Here is a 17,031-nt window from a genome sequence, read left to right as displayed (position 1 = left end):
AATTGGTTATGAGAACTAGCTCCTGAATAAAATTTCATAATGAAATGACAGTTTTTGCTTACAAAATGATTAATTTTAATTTCCTGTTTTACTTAATAAAAGACAACATATTTAATACAGGAAAATGTTATATAATTTTATTTTAGCATTGGAACATATGATACGTCAAAAATATATATTTTATGTGTGTTTGCTAAACTCATTACTTTCAAAACATTTGTTGAGTGTCTGGCATTATTGAGAATTTGAGTTTTCATATAATAAAATAATACAACATTTTGTTATGAATGTATTGTTTGTTTTTTTCTTATTTACGGTGATTTAATTGGACATACATAGTACAGATACAATAAACATTCCAAATGTATACTTATATTTATTAATTAATGTTAGGTTGAATAAAGTTTAATAATTAAAATATTGTTTTCTATTTATTTTATGATTTGTATGAAAAACCACATTTTAAAACTATAAGTTAGATACACAATTGCAAATATACATAAAATAAAGATAAATATTTAAAGCTTGAATTCAGACTAATTCTTTTTAGGCTGCTTTACATAACAATGCACATGAATTATTAAATTTGCGCTAAGGCTGGAACGCCTTCAGAATTGCCCCTGCAACATAGCAACATGACGGTCGCCGGCGACTTGCTCTGGTACAGACTGTACTTCTGGACTTTGTGACACTGGACTTACTGACTCTGCTGTATTTTAATAATATTAAACTCCTGGACTTATTGAAAACTGGACTTTATGAAACTGCGTTATATTTTAAATTAATATTAGAGAACTGGACTTTGTGAAAACTGGACTTTATGAAACAGCCAGTATTAAAATGGCAAAATACAAGGTCCTGGACTTAATGAAAACTGGACTTACTGAAGCCTACTCTGCGGTGCTTGTACCCCCCAGCCCGGTTGGCAGCATGTTCATCAGTGAGGTGTCAGTCTCTGAGGTGTGGGATGTTGTGAGGCGGCTGAGGAGCATGCGTTCAACTGGGATGGATGGTATCCGTGTTGGTATTATAAAAAGGTGTTTTCCGTTCATTTCTATTGTTTTCACTTATTTGGTAAACTCCAGCTTAACCCATGGCATTTTTCCATCTGTATATAAAATAAGCAAACTCATACCGATATTTAAATCAGGCTCTAAATATCAGATAGAAAATTACAGACCAATCAGTATCCTATCGGCATTTTCAAAAATCATTGAAACTATTATGTGTAATAAACTTATCCAATTCTTTCAGCAACAAAATATGTTTAGTCCGCACCAACACGGTTTCCTCAAAGGTAAATCTACGTCTTCTGCAATTTTTAATTTCATTAATTCCATTATAACTTCTCTTGACCACAAGCTGTACTCGATAGGCATCTTCTGCGATCTCAGCAGGGCGTTTGACTGTGTCAGGCATGACGTTCTGCTGAGTAAACTTCAGGCATATGGCATTCGAGGTGTTGCGCTTCAATTATTTGCCTCCTATTTAAAAGACAGAAAACAAGTCGTAGAAATATCCACAAATACAAGTATTCACCATTCAAATGAGGGAGTCATTAAGTGCGGCGTACCACAGGGCTCTATTTTGGGACCAATACTGTTTGTCATCTACATAAATGATCTTCCCAAAAACATCAACCATAGTAAGATTATCATGTACGCCGACGACTGCACTTTACAAACATCAGAGTCTACTGCGTCAGCAGCAGTGGATGCTGCCAACAATAGCCTCGCTCAAGCTTCTGAATGGTTTTGCAAAAATGGGCTTGTTCTCAATCCAATCAAGACAGGCTTTATACGTTTCACAATACTTAAAGCACCCAATAGTCACATATTCCCAGGCAGTGGACTCACCTACAACAACTCATTGCAACATTTTTCTGCCACAAACTTTCTTGGGCTGCATTTGGACGCCCATCTCAACTGGGAATCTCATGTGGATGTCATCTGCAAAAGGCTCCGCCCAGTCTGCTATGCTCTCGGCCGCCTTGCTCAGGTATGCAGCATCCGAGTCCTTCTCGCTGTATATTTCTCCTATGTTGAATCAATTTTAAGGTATGGAATTATTTTTTGGGGTATGTTAAGTATCAAATATTTTGAAAGAGTTTTCAAAATTCAAAAATGGTGTATAAGAGCAATGTTGAAAATGACCAGAAGGGAATCTTGTCAGTTGGTTTTTAAAGAATTAAACATAATGACGTTGGCTGGTCTGGTGGGGTTTGAGTGCTGCATGTTTGTTAGAAATAATCCCACTCTGTTTACTGCTGGCGCGGCTTGCCACTCGTATTCAACGAGGGGCGCGCAGCGACTGACAGTGCGGCAACATTCGACTACATTTTTTCAAAAAGGGCCACAGCACATATGTACTGTGGTATATAACAGGCTGCCACCAAACATAAAAAGGAGACAGGTGCTTATACTTTTAAAAGACTTTTAAGAGAGTATTTTGTAACAAAAGGCTTTTATAAGAAGGAATTTATAAAAGACATGTAAACTGTATTTTCCTTGTTATATATTTGTTCTTACTTTGATGTGTTCAATTGTATTGTAATTTGAACGAATAAAATAGTATTATTATTATTATTATTATTATCAACACACAAACCATACCCATCACCATTACCGTTACATTACACTGTGTTATCGACTTGTAATGGTAATTATACCACATCTCACGTGACGTTCACTTGCCGAGGATCGTACTTTTTTTAGCCTACAAACAATTTAATAGTTTCCAATTCTCATTTCATATTTATAATGGGCCACTCTGAACGCTCTCCTCTCGTACCGACCAAGAGTGGTCGGTCTGAACGATCATCGATGGAGCGTAAACCGCGTCATGTAGTGACACGGTCACGCGCCTGCCTCACGCTCAGGGAGGAGAACTTTGTCTCTTCATCGTGGCTGGTAAACACTTCAGTGTTGAAGTGGTTAAATGAAGATCTTACCACAGAAATGATCCTGTGAAGTACGATCTTGGTGCGAACGGAAACAAATCTTGGACTAGGTCATTGTAATTACCAGTTGGACAAGCGAGAAACTCTCCAGGAATTGTCTCACCGAGATATTGCCATTGAAATCCAACGGATTTCACCAGTGCACGGTCCAGTGGAGTTCAGTTTTCAATGTGAATAGAAGCAGTACGCTAACCGACCAGTGAAAATCGTAATATTCTAACGGTTAGAGAGTGGTATTGGTGTCGATGCGGCGAGCGCCGTGCCGCACAGACCCTAATGTGGCGGTGCCACCGGCGCGACAGTGTATGCCGTACCGTGGCGTTTTAAAACCAGTAAAAACTGATAATTTACAAGCTAATATGTAAAAACGTTGTTTTTAAACACCGATAAACTGTTTGTAACATGAAATGTGTGCATTTTAACGGATACTTTGGCACAATTACCATAGAAACCAACTCTTGCCGTTTGCCTCTCGGTGGCAGATAAAACTGTCGTTTTGGTCGGTACCAATTGTCTGGGCAAGTACATTCATACTTACCTGGCGTAGGGGTTACCGTGATCACGAAGGCGGTTCCCCCAGGATGAGGCCTTTCCATTGCACTACGGTCGGGCTGACTCCTGCGAATGCCCCAAATGTGGGTATCTAGGGCGCGTAATTTTTGGTAGCGGGGACTGCGTTCACGCCGTTCATAATTATCCACTAATGCCTTGTCGAGAAAACTAAATAAGAAGAAGAAGAAAAAATATATATCATACGGTTTTAAAATAATTTCACAAGGACATTTTAAAGTTGTCTCTATAATAAATAAAATTAAATAAGTCAGCTTTCCCACCAAAGTCTATACGTGCAATATTATAATATTGACAACCTAGAATAATAAAATGTATACATAAATAAATAGGAATAATTAATTAAATGTGTGTATTCCGACAATGAAAACTGTGATTCAAATTTAAACACTTGTTTTCGTGTCAATATGTACCACCAATAATGGTTCTTGTACACTACTGAACGCTTAAGTAACCTATGGATCGTCTAGATCAGTTAGTCTCTCGCCAACGGCCATACCACGTTGAATATACCGGTTATCGTCCGATGACCGAAGTTAAGCAACGTCGGGCGTGGTTAGTACTTGGATGGGTGACCGCTTGGGAACACCACGTGCTGTTGGCATTTTTTTGTAATTTTTTTCTTTTCTAAAATTCAATAATTGTATTTTTACATTAAAATTCTACATTCTTGTACTTTTGAACGATTATTATTGTTATTTTGAGCCCTACAATTTTGTGGCAAATAAATACACTTTTAATGAAAAAACAAACTATCAATACGCGGTTAAGAAAATATTGTAAATTATTAAATATATTTGATTTTAATACCAACCAGTAAACACTATCAAAATTGTTATGTACTGTGTAATAGTGGCAACAGTGTGTACAATATATTTTAATTTATATTATTTTCTTCACGCGTTATAAGAATAAACATGGAACTATTTTGTTTTTATACCATAAAACCATAAAACTTTGACGTGGGGATAACTGTATATACACTGTTTTATAAGTTATGTGCATGATGAAGAATTAGTTTATTGTGTGTGCATTTATTTGGTGGTGGGCCGGTCCCGGCGGTACTGCAATGCCGGGTCAACCCGTGACAGAGGTGGAGCAAGCTCCTAGCACTCCGTCATTTTCCAACAATCAGTTTAACAAACTGGTCCCTCGATGAGGGACGTATCAGATGTTAAGCTGATAAGAACAGATATTTTGGGCCTTTCATTTTTTTGGCTATTCTTTTGTCATCATGTAAGTCATTTTATTTAAATTTTAACGTCAGCACAGATAATATGCTACATGCAAGTTGCTAAAAACTAAATAACGTCATAAGATTTAAAGCAATAACAATAATAATAAATTAATAAATAACAATAAATAATTTAGACTCTAACAATAACGATATGAACTTTGAAAGGCCTAATAATTAACAATACTAAAAAAATACAATTAAAATAATAACAAACTTCGTCACATGCAAGTGCAGATAAAAAATTACATGCGAGTTAAAAATTTAAAAACTACTTAAAACTAAGGGCGATGGACGGCTCCCCCGCTCTATGGGCTATATTGTCGCACACCCGTAACATGCTGCACGTATATGTCCCGGCTCCAGCGGATGGCAGTGGAGACACACTTACGGGAGAGGGCCACACCATATTGCCGGGAAACACCTAGTCGGGCCAGGGTCCCCCAATTGGCTTTGTCCCACGCGCCCAGAGAGCCGACTACAAAGGCATCCACGGTGACATGGTAGCCGCCGGCTCGGAGAGTCTGGACGTGGGGATCATATGCGGCATATTTCCTCACCCGTGCCTCGACAATGGACTGCCATCCGTCCTCGTTTAGCATAGTGACATCAACAAATTTAATTAACTTACGGTCACGGTCGATGACCACCAAGTCAGGCCGGGGGCGAGCCAAGTTGTCTGGGACAACACGTTCAGGCAGCAGCTGGTCGAGAGGTACCCGCTGGTTCTGGCGCACCTCAACCCCAGGTGATGGTCGGATAGATGCCGCGAGGAGGCTAATGACGGCGTCATGACGTTTCGTGACCACGGCCATGGTTGGGAGACAGTGACAAAGCACATGGGCCGTGGTCTCGTCATGACGACCACATCGGCGGCAGCGCCGGTCCCCAGCACCCCAGCGCCTGCATCCATTCAGGGGTAGAACGTTGAGGCGCGCCCTATGTACGAATCGCCAGTCAGCGAACCTCGTGTGGCGACCTTCATACAAGAAGTGATTCGAAGTGGGGCACGCAGCGGCAACTCTCATCACCCTACCTTGGTCCGGCTTAGCAGAAAATGCAGACCGATAAGATAACTGCATAGCCGACCGCAGGCAGGATGACACTGGACCGGGAGCCCCTGTCCATAATGGAGTAGGATCTTTCACTCGGGACAGTCAGCTGGAAGGAATCCCTCTCCCCGCACCATCCCCAACGGAGGTCTCGGAGCCGCTTGGAGAGGCAATTCCGGGAAGCCCGGGCCAGAAAAAAGGTGGTCGCTACATTGGAGTTGCCAGCGAAATCCCCATTCAAATATGCCACAAGGTACTCTTTGTCTGCTCTGACAGCAGACCGCTGACCAGCCGACACAGCGAGACCTTGAAGAGCAAGGTGTGCGATTTTAGGGTCTGGGCAGGTCAGTAGGTGGAAGGCGTGGGCTACAGCGGCAAGGTCTGATAGGTCGGCCAATGGCAGAAGGCCAGCTCCCCCCCAGGAGGGTGGGAGTGCGACAAACTCAGCACTCGCTCTAGCAGGGAGGTTTAAAGTCCGCTTGCAGCCCGCTTTGACATTGTTGTCCAGCCCACGCAAGCACGTCTTCCTGATCCTCGCGGTATTAAGGTTAAAGATCAATTGCGGGATCAGGAACGTGCGCAGGGCGTGGAGCTTTTGCCAGGCCGCAAGCAGACTCCCAAAGATGGCGGCAGCCTCACCTTCGAGCCTTGTAATGGTGTCCACAGGAGTTTGATCAACTCTCATGCTAGTGGGCACCCCAAGATGTTGGTATGACTTGCCTTCACCCAGGACCCTAAGTGGGGAGCCGTAAATGGCAAACGCTGTCGGCCTCACCTCACGCCGCGCCACATGGAGTGTGGCACACTTCTCCGGTTTAAACTTGAGGCCGACCCACGAGGCCGCCGGAACTACGGCCTCAAGCAGTGCCCTAAGCGAAGCTTCAGACCTGGCAAACAAGGCCAGGTCATCCGCGTATGCCAGGACACTGACACGCGTGCCGTGCAGGTCGGCCCCATGAACGTCCTCCATTGCGGTGAGGGGCCGGATCAGCGTCTCCATTACTAAGTTAAAGAGGAGGGGAGACAATGGACAGCCCTGCCTCACACCCGCACCGAAGGGAATTTCGGCCGTTACACCGCCATTGTGCCGGATGGATGTGACACTTCCCTGGTACAGATCCTCGATGAGCCGCAGTTGGTCGGCGGTCAGACCGGCAGAGCGCAGGGCGGAGAAGAGAGAGGAGTGGGGGACACTCCCAAATGCATTGGCCAGGTCCAGCCAGGCAATGCAAAGTTCCCCTCCCCGCCTACGTGCCTCATCGAGGAGTTCCTGGAACAGGAAATTGTGCTCTAGGCAGCCCTCCGCGGGGGTAAACCCTTTCTGGGCTCCTGACAAGAGCCCATTGTCGGAGGCTCACCCAGTGAGGCGACTGGCCAGAAGGCTGCAAAACAGCTTCCCGCAGGTGTTGGACAGAGCTATCGGACGCCAATTGGTGATATCCCTTACCGGACCCTTCTTGTGGATCAGTACAGTCGTCGAGACCTTCCAGGTGGGCGGAAACCGCTTAGCCGCCAAAAGACGTTAAAGACTGCGGCAAGAACATGCCCGGAAGGGTCCCGACGACGCCATACTCCATATCTGATCCCGTCTGGACCAGGAGCGGTGTTAGAGGTCCGGCGGAGGAGGGAGATGACCTCCCCAGGGAACGTGGCCTCCACGAGCGGTGGTGGGGTTGCAGCAGGGAGACTGGAGTTAGGGGGCGGAGTCCCCACGCTCCCCTCCCTGGGAGAGTAGCAGTCCCTGAAGTGGTCCTCGATGGCTGCACCGGGGATACTGCAAAATGGCGAGGCCACCTTCAGGACCTCGCGGACCGCCCGTCTTGGAGCCCGCCGATACAGTCTCTGAAGGCGTGTGGCTTCCCGGGCATCATGGCGTCCAGTAGTCCGAGGTGGTCGATTGGTCCGAGGTGGTTGAGCATCCCGGTGATCTCCCCGTCGATCTTGCCCTAGCCGCGCAGATGCCGACGTCACTGAAGCAACTAGTTTGTCGAGGGCATGCAGGAACTCGTCCCATGCCATCTCCGGATTGAATATAGCCACCCACTCACGCTGCTATGCCAAGAGCTCGAAGGCTGGATGGTCGGCCAATGAGGAGGCCGGCGAGCCAGGAGGGGTGGAGCCAGCAGTTGATGATGGGCCCGGCGGTGGCGGAGGTGGAGAGGGAGGCCCAGCAGTAGGCGCGGCCGGCGAGCCGATGATGGTGGCTGGAGACGCAGGCGGGACTGGAGATGAAGTTCCATGGGCTTGTCGAGGTAGTTGGGTGGGCGGTGACGCTGTGGACAGCACGGGTGACGGAATTTGGGCAGGCAGCGGCTCGCGAGGAGGAGTCAAGTACCGTTCCCTAAGTCGGCGGCGGTGAGCTTTGCGCGCAATGGCGGCCGCAGTGCGTGCACGGATGAGGGGGGCGGGGGGGGGGTGAGCAGCGGCGACGAGGATCCCGAGGTGGAAGGGGAGGCAGCAGGCGGAGTCCTAGGCCGGATGGGAGTGGCAATGCCGATAATCCTCTCTTAAAGAGTGTTGTAGGAGGACGCACTCAAGCCAAGATCCTCCTAAAGAAGAAGAAAATCGGCTCCCGGATGTTCTTCAGCAAAATGGGCCTTGGCCTGCTTCAACGCGTAGCGGTGTTGCCGGCAGGAAAACTCCACGTCACAGCATACAAAGGAGATGTCCCATCCCCCCCGGGGTCTTGGTTAAGATGGAGTTTATTTCCCTCTCTCTTTCTCACGCACTGTATCCCCCCCTCGAGGCACTCCGGGCATTGGAGGCGCTGTCTTAGAGGGAGGGCACAAAATAAAGTTTTTTCCATCGCGCGCAGATGTTAAAAAGGAAATAAACAAGAAAAAGGAAGAAAAAGGGAAAAAAGTAAGAATAAAGAGGAAGGAAGAAGAGTGGGGGTCTCGGGTGCTACAGACGGGGAGTCAGCGAACTCCCTCCATTGAACAGCCCCCGGACGAATCCTAGGCTCACCGCCTTATTAGGGAAAGTCGGCACGCCAGACCGACCCCACCCGGCTATCCGTTAGGCAGGGCGAAGCTGCCAGGGGTGCGTCCCACCACTCCCGGAATCACCTTGTGCAAAACCGGACAACAATCGGATTGTCCGGGTTTGCACGGAAATTGTCTCAAATTTTGAAATTTGGCCAAGATCAAATTAACCACTTTGATCTCAGCCAAAAGGCCGAGAAGCGATAAAATAGACGTGTTTTACAATTACATAGAGTAAAAAGTTACTTGCAATTTGTCGCTCGAAAAAGAAAAACAACAAATGTCGGAAATTTTGAGAAAAAAATTTGTTAGAAAACCGTGTTTTCGCTATTTTAGAGAAACAGTTTTATTAGATGCGTAATAAATTCCCTCCGGCCAGAGAACAAGAGTGAAAACCCGTTATTCTATCAGAAAGACAACGACGGGGCTCGTGTAATCGTCCAGCTACACGGCGCCGGCCGCACAGAGCCGCACGCACCGTCACCCGTCACTTGACCACCTCCTGCCAACCAACCACCGTGTTCGGTGGTGTTTTACGGGTCGTCAAAGGTCGGCAAAGGCGGCTAAGGCGGCTATATTTTCTATATGTAAATATAAGATGACCGCTTATGTAAATTTCCTCAGTAGTTTTCAACAGCGAGAACCTGTTGACAAATTGTTTGTTCGGTACCGACCCGGCGAGCGTTGAACCGTTTTCGTGTCAACTGTGAACTGGTGAAACTATTTTAAACTGGACTCGACGCCAGGACAGAGGATTTTCCCTTGTTAAACCAGTTAAAATCGTAATCGGAATGGTTTCAACCGGACGGACACGGCTACGGCAGGCAGCGAGCGTTTTCCCACCGTACCACTCGCCAACGGTTGTCACGAGAACGGCCCCGGCCAATTGACACTAGCGCTCCGCTCGCCGCAACCAAACTGTCCTGTTAGTTGGTCGACTCGCCGCACAGGTGTCGCGTCCAGCGCCCGGTACGGTTACCGCGGGACGGCGACCGTCACTTTGCCTTCTCTTGTCGCGCGACCGCTAAAACGACTGCATATCTCTTAAACCGTAATCAGAGCGAGACCGTCTACTGACAAGTGTATTTTAAAATTCACCTGTTCACGGTTGACGACGTTCCTAAGGTGTTCAGCGTCTCGCACACTGCCAGTTGCGGACATTATGTCGGCAAACTCTCGGCGCAGTTTTTAAGTAGTAAATTGATCGGTCTCGGCGTATGTACCTCGACTCTCCACTCTGGTTTCCCTTCAGAACGAATAAATCTTTCGCCTTTTACTAAAGATTTCCGTGGAGGGGAACACATGATGAGTCTGTAACCAATTTTTAGTCAGTGCCCGGCCCTTATGGGGCTGGGCCATCATCAACATCAACACACAAACCATACCCATCACCATTACCGTTACATTACACTGTGTTATCGACTTGTAATTGTAATTATACCACATCTCACGTGACGTTCACTTGCCGAGGATCGTACTTTTAGCGATTACAAACAATTTAACAGTTTCTATAATTCTCATTTTCATATTTATAATGGGCCACTCTGAACGCTCTCCTCTCGTACCGACCAAGAGTGGTCGGTCTGAACGATCATCGATGGAGCGTAAACCGCGTCATGTTGTGACACGGTCACGCGCCTGCCTCACGCTCAGGGAGGAGAACTTTGTCTCTTCATCGTGGCTGGTAAACACTTCAGTGTTGAAGTGGTTAAATGAAGATCTTACTACAGAAATGATCCTGTGAAGTATGATCTTGGTGCGAACGGAAACAAATCTTGGACTAGGTCATTGTAATTACCAGTTGGACATGCGAGAAACTCTCCAGGAATTGTCTCACCGAGATATTGCCATTGAAATCCAACGGATTTCACCAGTGCACGGTCCAGTGGAGTTCAGTTTTCAATGGGAATAGCCGCAGTACGCTAACCGACTAGTGAAAATCGTAATATTCTAACGGTTAGAGAGTGGTATTGGTATCGATGCGGCGAGCGCCGTGCCGCACAGACCCTAATGTAGCGGTGCCACCGGCGCGACAGTGTATGCCGAACCGTGGCGTTTAAAACCAGTAAAAACTGATAATTTACAAGCTAATATGTAAAAATGTTGTTTTTAAACACCGATAATACTGTTTGGAACATGAAATGTGTGCATTTTAACTTGGCACAATTACCATAGAAACCAGCTCTTACCGTTTGCCTCTCGGTGGCAGATAAAACTGTCGTTTTGGTCGGTACCAATTGTCTGGGCAAGTACATTCATACTTACCTGGCGTAGGGGTTGCCGTGATCACGAAGGCGGTCCCCCCAGGATGAGGCCTTTCCATTGCACTACGGTCGTGCTGACTCCTGCGAATGCCCCAAATGTGGGTATCTCGGGCGCGTAATTTTTGGTAGCGGGGACTGCGTTCGCGCCGTCCCTAATTATCCACTAATGCCTTGTCGAGAAAACAAAATAAGAAGAAAAAAATATATATCTTACGGTTTTAAAATAATTTCACAAGGACATTTTAAAGTTGTCTTTGTAATAAATAAAATTAAATAAGTCAGCTTTCCCACCAAAGTCTATACGTGCAATATTATAATATTGACAACCTGGAATAATAAAATGTATACATAAATAAATAGGAATAACTAATTAAGGCTGCGCTCTACCACTCTGGTGAACGCTGATGCAAGGGTTTTGAATCTATCTCATTGTAGGCTAATTTTTTGAGCTATTACTAACATATTGATGTCATTTAAGTAACTAAATATTTGTATACGTGCATTAGTTTTTGAAATTTCAATTTCGATTCAACTTAAGCTGCACATCAGGTGGAAAGTTTTTAAATTAAGGGTATTTTCAACGCTTCATAAAATAAAAACGTGAATTTTTATTAAAGAATTGAATACAGACATTCGTAGATTGGAATATAGTAAGCGTAAAACTGCAAACGGTTTATTAAAAAGTTCTGAAGTTAAGGTACAATAAGGCAGACATGAAAGGTCTGCAAGCTTTATTCAACGCTCTGTCAGGTGGTGCGCGTGGCGGCTACAGCCGGAAACTGTAGACAATTCTCCCACCACTACCTGCTGGATATTTCCCCTCACCCGCTTTCGCTAGGTTATAACGTGTGGCCTTTCATTGTTGGTGTCCCTTCAATTTTGTTGATTTATAATATCTATTCATACATTAATAATCAAGTTCCTATTTTGCACAAATGAAAAATTGTAGTCAATATTTTGTTTTTAAATAATAATGTATTATGAACAAGTATGTATGTAATGTATGAACTACAATATTTTTATTAATTCATCATCCGATCAGTGTGAAAGGATAGGATCACAGGCGCCACTGAGCTCACGGGCGGCGGTGTTAAAGCACCGCGCCGCGCCGGATCTTTCCAGCGGCCATGGACGAAACACTCACTACTTACTCGCTACCGTGGCGCGCCCATCCTATGAATGATCGTGTCGTGTGGAAGCTCTCACATACATCTTCATATCACCGAAATAGTGTTGGCGAACTCTTTCCGTAACAATAAATTCGTAACGTGTAACACCTACCTCTACCTCCTGGGGAATAATAAATTATTGATTAATGTCAATATTTTCAAAATATGAGTGACATACCTCATTATGAGGTATTTGTTTAGTGCAATGTTATAGTCTAACATAATTGTTGACTTAATATATGATTGCTTTATTTGATTGTTAAACAAATCTCATTACATGAGAAGCTATTACCCATTACAAAATAAAGGAATCAAAATTTTAAATTAAAATTCCAATTTTAACTTTTTACCACAAATGCATATTGCCATAACTACTTGACCCAAGATACCCTCGAGGGCTTCCTGTGAGAGACATACTAGATGTTTTATAACTACAGTACAATTTTATGTTAGTATAATGCAATAGACGTGACGAGAGCAGCTGATATAGTAATTCATTTAATTCACATATATACCTATATTATCCCTTACAGTCATGGAGACTAGTGGTATGTTAAAAAACAAACTACACAATTAAATATGACAGATAGGTCCGTATGTGTTATTAGTTTCAATGCAACATTAATATTTTTGCGTAATGATGATAATAGAAATTGTATTTTTATAACTAAAATGAGTTGTTTCCAAAATTTGAAGAAAGATGTTAGAGACATTTAATTCATTTTGCATCTAATCCAGTATATATACTCAGTATAAAATACTCAGATAAATTTTTATCCTATACAATTTGCTAAGTAAAAACTGTAATTTCTCTCATGTTGGTCTTGCGATATTTTGTTTGATTGTAATTTTAATGTCTTGTTGTGACTCTGTTTTTGTTGCTGAATTTTGTTATGTTACTATTGTTCAATTCTGTAAAGTTTATTGTTGTTACAAAGTTATAATTACATTCTAATTTGGCAGACGTCCAGAGAGTGACATTTAGCTGTGTGTATTAAGTCGTAAATATGAACTGAGCTCATAAAATATGTAATTTTGTAATATACCGTTATCTTTGATATAATGTATCTACAAATCTACTTTTAATGTACATTTAACTAACCACATTACTGGTAGCGTGGTTAGTTAGTCTTAAAAATCTTATGTGATCTGATAATTCTAAAAAAATGAAAGAATGATTATATAAACAGGAAAATGTGTAGGTTTACATTATGTATCAAAGAATTAATAAAATTGTGTTATTTTTGTTGATAACATTAAAATTATTTAAATTTTCTATGGTTTTCATAACAATCGGTAGACACTCTGACATGACAATATCATTGGAATGATTACGTTTCTGTTAGTTTTCAAATATTTCAGTAGACCGAATTCAAATTAACAAAAATAAAATATATTTTACTAAAACGTTTTAATAATAAAAGTATGTTGTACCAACGAGTAATGGTAGGAAAAGTACCGGTTACAGTTTTATTCTGATTTAGCCGATCTCCACACTACGTGGCGCGAGTGCGTTGTTACGAGGGAGACGCTGCTTTAGCACCCCCTGGAATAAGCACCCCCTTGGCCTCTGACGTCACGGCAGGGGGTGCTAATTCAGCGCATGGACATGGTCGAGGCCCTGAATTAACACCCCCCTGTTCCAAGGGGGTGCTTATTCAGCGCATGGACATGGCCCAGTCACTGGATTAGCACCCCCTAGCATTCAACAACAACCCTAGCATCGAAAAGTGCTTGATATAAATACACAATAATAAACCTTTTAACACTTTTTATATACTTATTGTACACTGTGTATTTCGAATTCAATGAACCTACAAGTACCTGATAATGAATTCATTGAATTTGAAATGTACATTGTACAATAAAATATATAACACGTGTTAAAAGGTGTATTATTGTATATTCATATTTGTCTTTTACAGATTTAATTTAATAGTAAATATAATAGTTTTTATCTGAATATGACAGTTTCTTTAATTGTAATTTATTAAAAACATAAATATTTTTCAGTACATCTGCTCCTAAAATGCAAAACAATTGTAATTTATGTTTCGGGCCTACCTATGGATACCATAGAGTCATATATTTGATGTTTAATGAATTTTTAAAAATATTTATTGTTTTAGGGCATATTTACTTATTAAAATTTTTTCAAACGACAATCAGGTGTATTTCCAATAAAACAGCTTATCTATGATGTTATCATCTATAAAAGAATTATGGTCTGAATATTACTGTAAAAATAACCTTCAAACAAAGAATTACTGTACCATTGTACTTTTTGTTTATTATTCCTAATATACAACAGTTAATCTAAAGTCTCTTTTAATTAGTTTTGTAACATACAATGTGAATATTTTAAACCCTATGGTAAATAAAGCAGTTTATTATTGTTAACTAAGAATTTGATTTTGTTCTGTAATTGTTCATAAAGGCGTTCATTGATGATGAATTTACAATACATCTATTAGGTTTCAATGTATTCGAGAAAAGAGTGACTTGGCAACATATATTAATGTATTTCATATTCTTTAAATTAAGGAACTGGGATCTGAGTGCAATTGGCATAAGATACTCTGGAGCTGCCATTTATACGATGTTTGTAATGTGAGCTACTCGCTGAGAAATTCAATGTCGACCGTGCATTGTTACAGTAAATCTGTGTGTATGTTATTTTACATAAGTTTGGTCATTAGATTTGTGATAGAATCCACTTAAAATGTAGTTCTTGCAATACCATAGTAAAATTGCAGATTTTAAGAATGTAAAAATTTAAAAGCTACAATTTTGAAAGTATTAAAGATATTATCATAATATATTTTTGCAGCTAGGCTTTCCGGCCATAAACAATTGACCAATACTCACGTCATCTTGAGCAATAATGCTTTTGAAAATATGGTAATATATCTATTGCTACGCGTTTTAACATGGTTTGTTACAGCGTTTTTTTTTCTTTTTTTATAGTTTAACTAACTGATATAGATATAACTGAATCCAGTAAACTTCACAAACATTATCGCCTTGCACAAACTCCATTACAAACTAAAAACACGATGTAGATAGCAGATATTGATTCTTGTAAACGTTCCAAAATATTGTAATTTTTTGTCCAGTGTGTTTGAACCATACGATTTAAATTGGTCTGTCCCTAAAAATCATTGATCCTTAGCCTTTGGAAAATTACTTTCCCGAGTTTGATTGGTCTTCGCAAAATTCAAAACAAATAGATAATCGTTTTTAAAAAGGTTAATAGGTTGATAGAATCTCTGACCATGTATATTTATTACACATACCGGATGTAAGAAATATCAAGCCCTCTGCGTGGTTTGTACCACGGATTTAAATTAAATCTACTATAAAGTAAAGTTGTATTTGAATGTCTAGATCCTAATTTTTTAACGTAAGCATATAGGATGCATAGTATTTTTTACAATAGGTAATTAATTATTTCTTTTTTTAATATTAAGGTCAAATCATAGCAAATATCAAATCGCAATATGATTAGAGTTTTATTGTTTTATTCAGTTGGAGGTACTTATTCTTCACATCAACAAGATATAAGCGCTGATTCAAGGGGGTGCTTATTCAGGGCATGGACACGGCCACTGCGCTGATTTAGCACCCCCTTCCGTGACGTCAAAATGACGTCACTGGCGAGGGGGTGCTTGTCCAGGGGGTGCTAATTCAGGCGCACCGTTACGAGCCGTACACCACCGAACGCATTTTCTTTCGGCAAATAACTGAGATGCTCCATAGTCCCGATACTGCGATCTCTGGCCTGTGGTACATCGCAGTCTTAACAAATCTAAAACATGTACTGTAATAAAATTGAAAGTGTCATGTAAAATGTTATTCACATGTAATATTTGGATGAAGCCACTCCCAGTCTGATTTTTTCTATAATATTTTACGTATCATGTTTTGCCTAAATTATACTACAATATTTTATATATGTTTAGCGACAGTTTTCATGTGTATCTTTGTGTCCATTTACTGTCAGTATATAGGGGCAGACTAATGTGAATAAAGCATAGCATGTGGCTTGGGTAAAGTTTCTGAAGAGTGAAAGGCCTACTAGCCATCCCTGTTAAACACGAAGCTGTGCGCTGTGCGGACGTCGCGCACCTGGCTCGGGTCCCCCGCTCGTCAAATGTCGGAGGCGCTCGGTAAGTTCCGATCCCTTCCACAGCAACTACTCATTGCCCTCCCTACAACCGATTTTGCCAGCGCTCCAAGCGGATTTTTGAAACATCGTACTGCGATTTCTGGCCTGTGGTAGAGCGCACCCTTAAATGTGTGTATTCCGACAATGAAAACTGTGATTCAAATTTAAACACTTGTTTTCGTGTCAATATGTACCACCAATAATGGTTCTTGTTCACTACTGAACGCTTAAGTAACCTATGGATCGTCTAGATCAGTTAGTCTCTCGCCAACGGCCATACCACGTTGAATATACCGGTTCTCGTCCGATCACCGAAGTCAAGCAACGTCGGGCGTGGTTAGTACTTGGATGGGTGACCGCTTGGGAACACCACGTGCTGTTGGCATTTTTTTGTAATTTTTTTTCTTTTCTAAAATTCAATAATTGTATTTTTACATTAAAATTCTACATTCTTGTACTTTTGAACGATTATTATCGTTATTTTGAGCCCTACAATTTTTTGGCAAATAAATACACTTTTAATGAAAAAACAAACTATCAATACGCGGTTAAGAATATATTGTAAATTAATAATTTTTTTTATTTTAATACCAACCAGTAAACACCATCAAAATTGTTGTGTAATAGTGGC

At 41.9% G+C, this 17,031-nt stretch overlaps 1 protein-coding gene, 7 non-coding genes and 1 pseudogene across 8 annotated transcripts; 5 read left to right on the top strand and 4 right to left on the bottom strand.

Moving 5' to 3' along the window:
- Window positions 1-2,763: 2,763 nt before the first annotated feature.
- On the bottom strand, window positions 2,764-2,980 carry LOC124361623. Its single transcript, XR_006922368.1, has one exon. It is a non-coding gene; the product is annotated as a small nucleolar RNA U3 (small nucleolar RNA).
- Window positions 2,981-3,489: 509 nt separating this feature from the next.
- Window positions 3,490-3,651, top strand: LOC124361604. Its single transcript, XR_006922356.1, has one exon. It is a non-coding gene; the product is annotated as a U1 spliceosomal RNA (small nuclear RNA).
- Window positions 3,652-4,014: 363 nt separating this feature from the next.
- Window positions 4,015-4,133, top strand: LOC124361641. The gene has a single exon (XR_006922383.1). It is a non-coding gene; the product is annotated as a 5S ribosomal RNA (ribosomal RNA).
- Window positions 4,134-4,568: 435 nt separating this feature from the next.
- LOC124361612 lies at window positions 4,569-4,751 on the bottom strand (annotated as a pseudogene).
- A 3,116-nt stretch (window positions 4,752-7,867) lies between these two features.
- Window positions 7,868-9,960, bottom strand: LOC124361019 (basic proline-rich protein-like). Its single transcript, XM_046815054.1, has 2 exons — window positions 9,898-9,960; window positions 7,868-8,284 (listed from the first exon to the last, which is right to left on the bottom strand). Exons 1-2 carry the CDS (start codon window positions 9,958-9,960, stop codon window positions 7,868-7,870), a joined length of 480 nt encoding a protein of 159 aa, XP_046671010.1.
- A 71-nt stretch (window positions 9,961-10,031) lies between these two features.
- Window positions 10,032-10,154, top strand: LOC124361638. Its single transcript, XR_006922380.1, has one exon. It is a non-coding gene; the product is annotated as a U5 spliceosomal RNA (small nuclear RNA).
- A 183-nt stretch (window positions 10,155-10,337) lies between these two features.
- LOC124361619 lies at window positions 10,338-10,554 on the bottom strand. Its single transcript, XR_006922365.1, has one exon. It is a non-coding gene; the product is annotated as a small nucleolar RNA U3 (small nucleolar RNA).
- Window positions 10,555-11,056: 502 nt separating this feature from the next.
- On the top strand, window positions 11,057-11,218 carry LOC124361601. Its single transcript, XR_006922353.1, has one exon. It is a non-coding gene; the product is annotated as a U1 spliceosomal RNA (small nuclear RNA).
- Window positions 11,219-16,666: 5,448 nt separating this feature from the next.
- Window positions 16,667-16,785, top strand: LOC124361629. The gene has a single exon (XR_006922374.1). It is a non-coding gene; the product is annotated as a 5S ribosomal RNA (ribosomal RNA).
- Window positions 16,786-17,031: the final 246 nt, after the last annotated feature.

This window comes from Homalodisca vitripennis, chromosome 4, assembly GCF_021130785.1.
Source record: "Homalodisca vitripennis isolate AUS2020 chromosome 4, UT_GWSS_2.1, whole genome shotgun sequence".
NCBI classification, from domain to species: Eukaryota; Metazoa; Arthropoda; class Insecta; order Hemiptera; family Cicadellidae; genus Homalodisca; species Homalodisca vitripennis.
Note: the sequence above shows the minus strand (reverse complement) of the source record. Positions and strands in the feature narration are given on the sequence as shown.

Excerpts from the sequence above, each read along its gene's own strand:
- LOC124361019 (XM_046815054.1), bottom strand. The coding sequence starts at position 9,960 with ATGTCCGCAACTGGCAGTGTGCGAGACGCTGAACACCTTAGGAACGTC. Across the intron at positions 8,285-9,897 it reads ACGTCGTCAACCGTGAACAG|GACTCCGCCTGCTGCCTCCC; the intron begins GTGAATTTTAAA and ends CATCCGGCCTAG.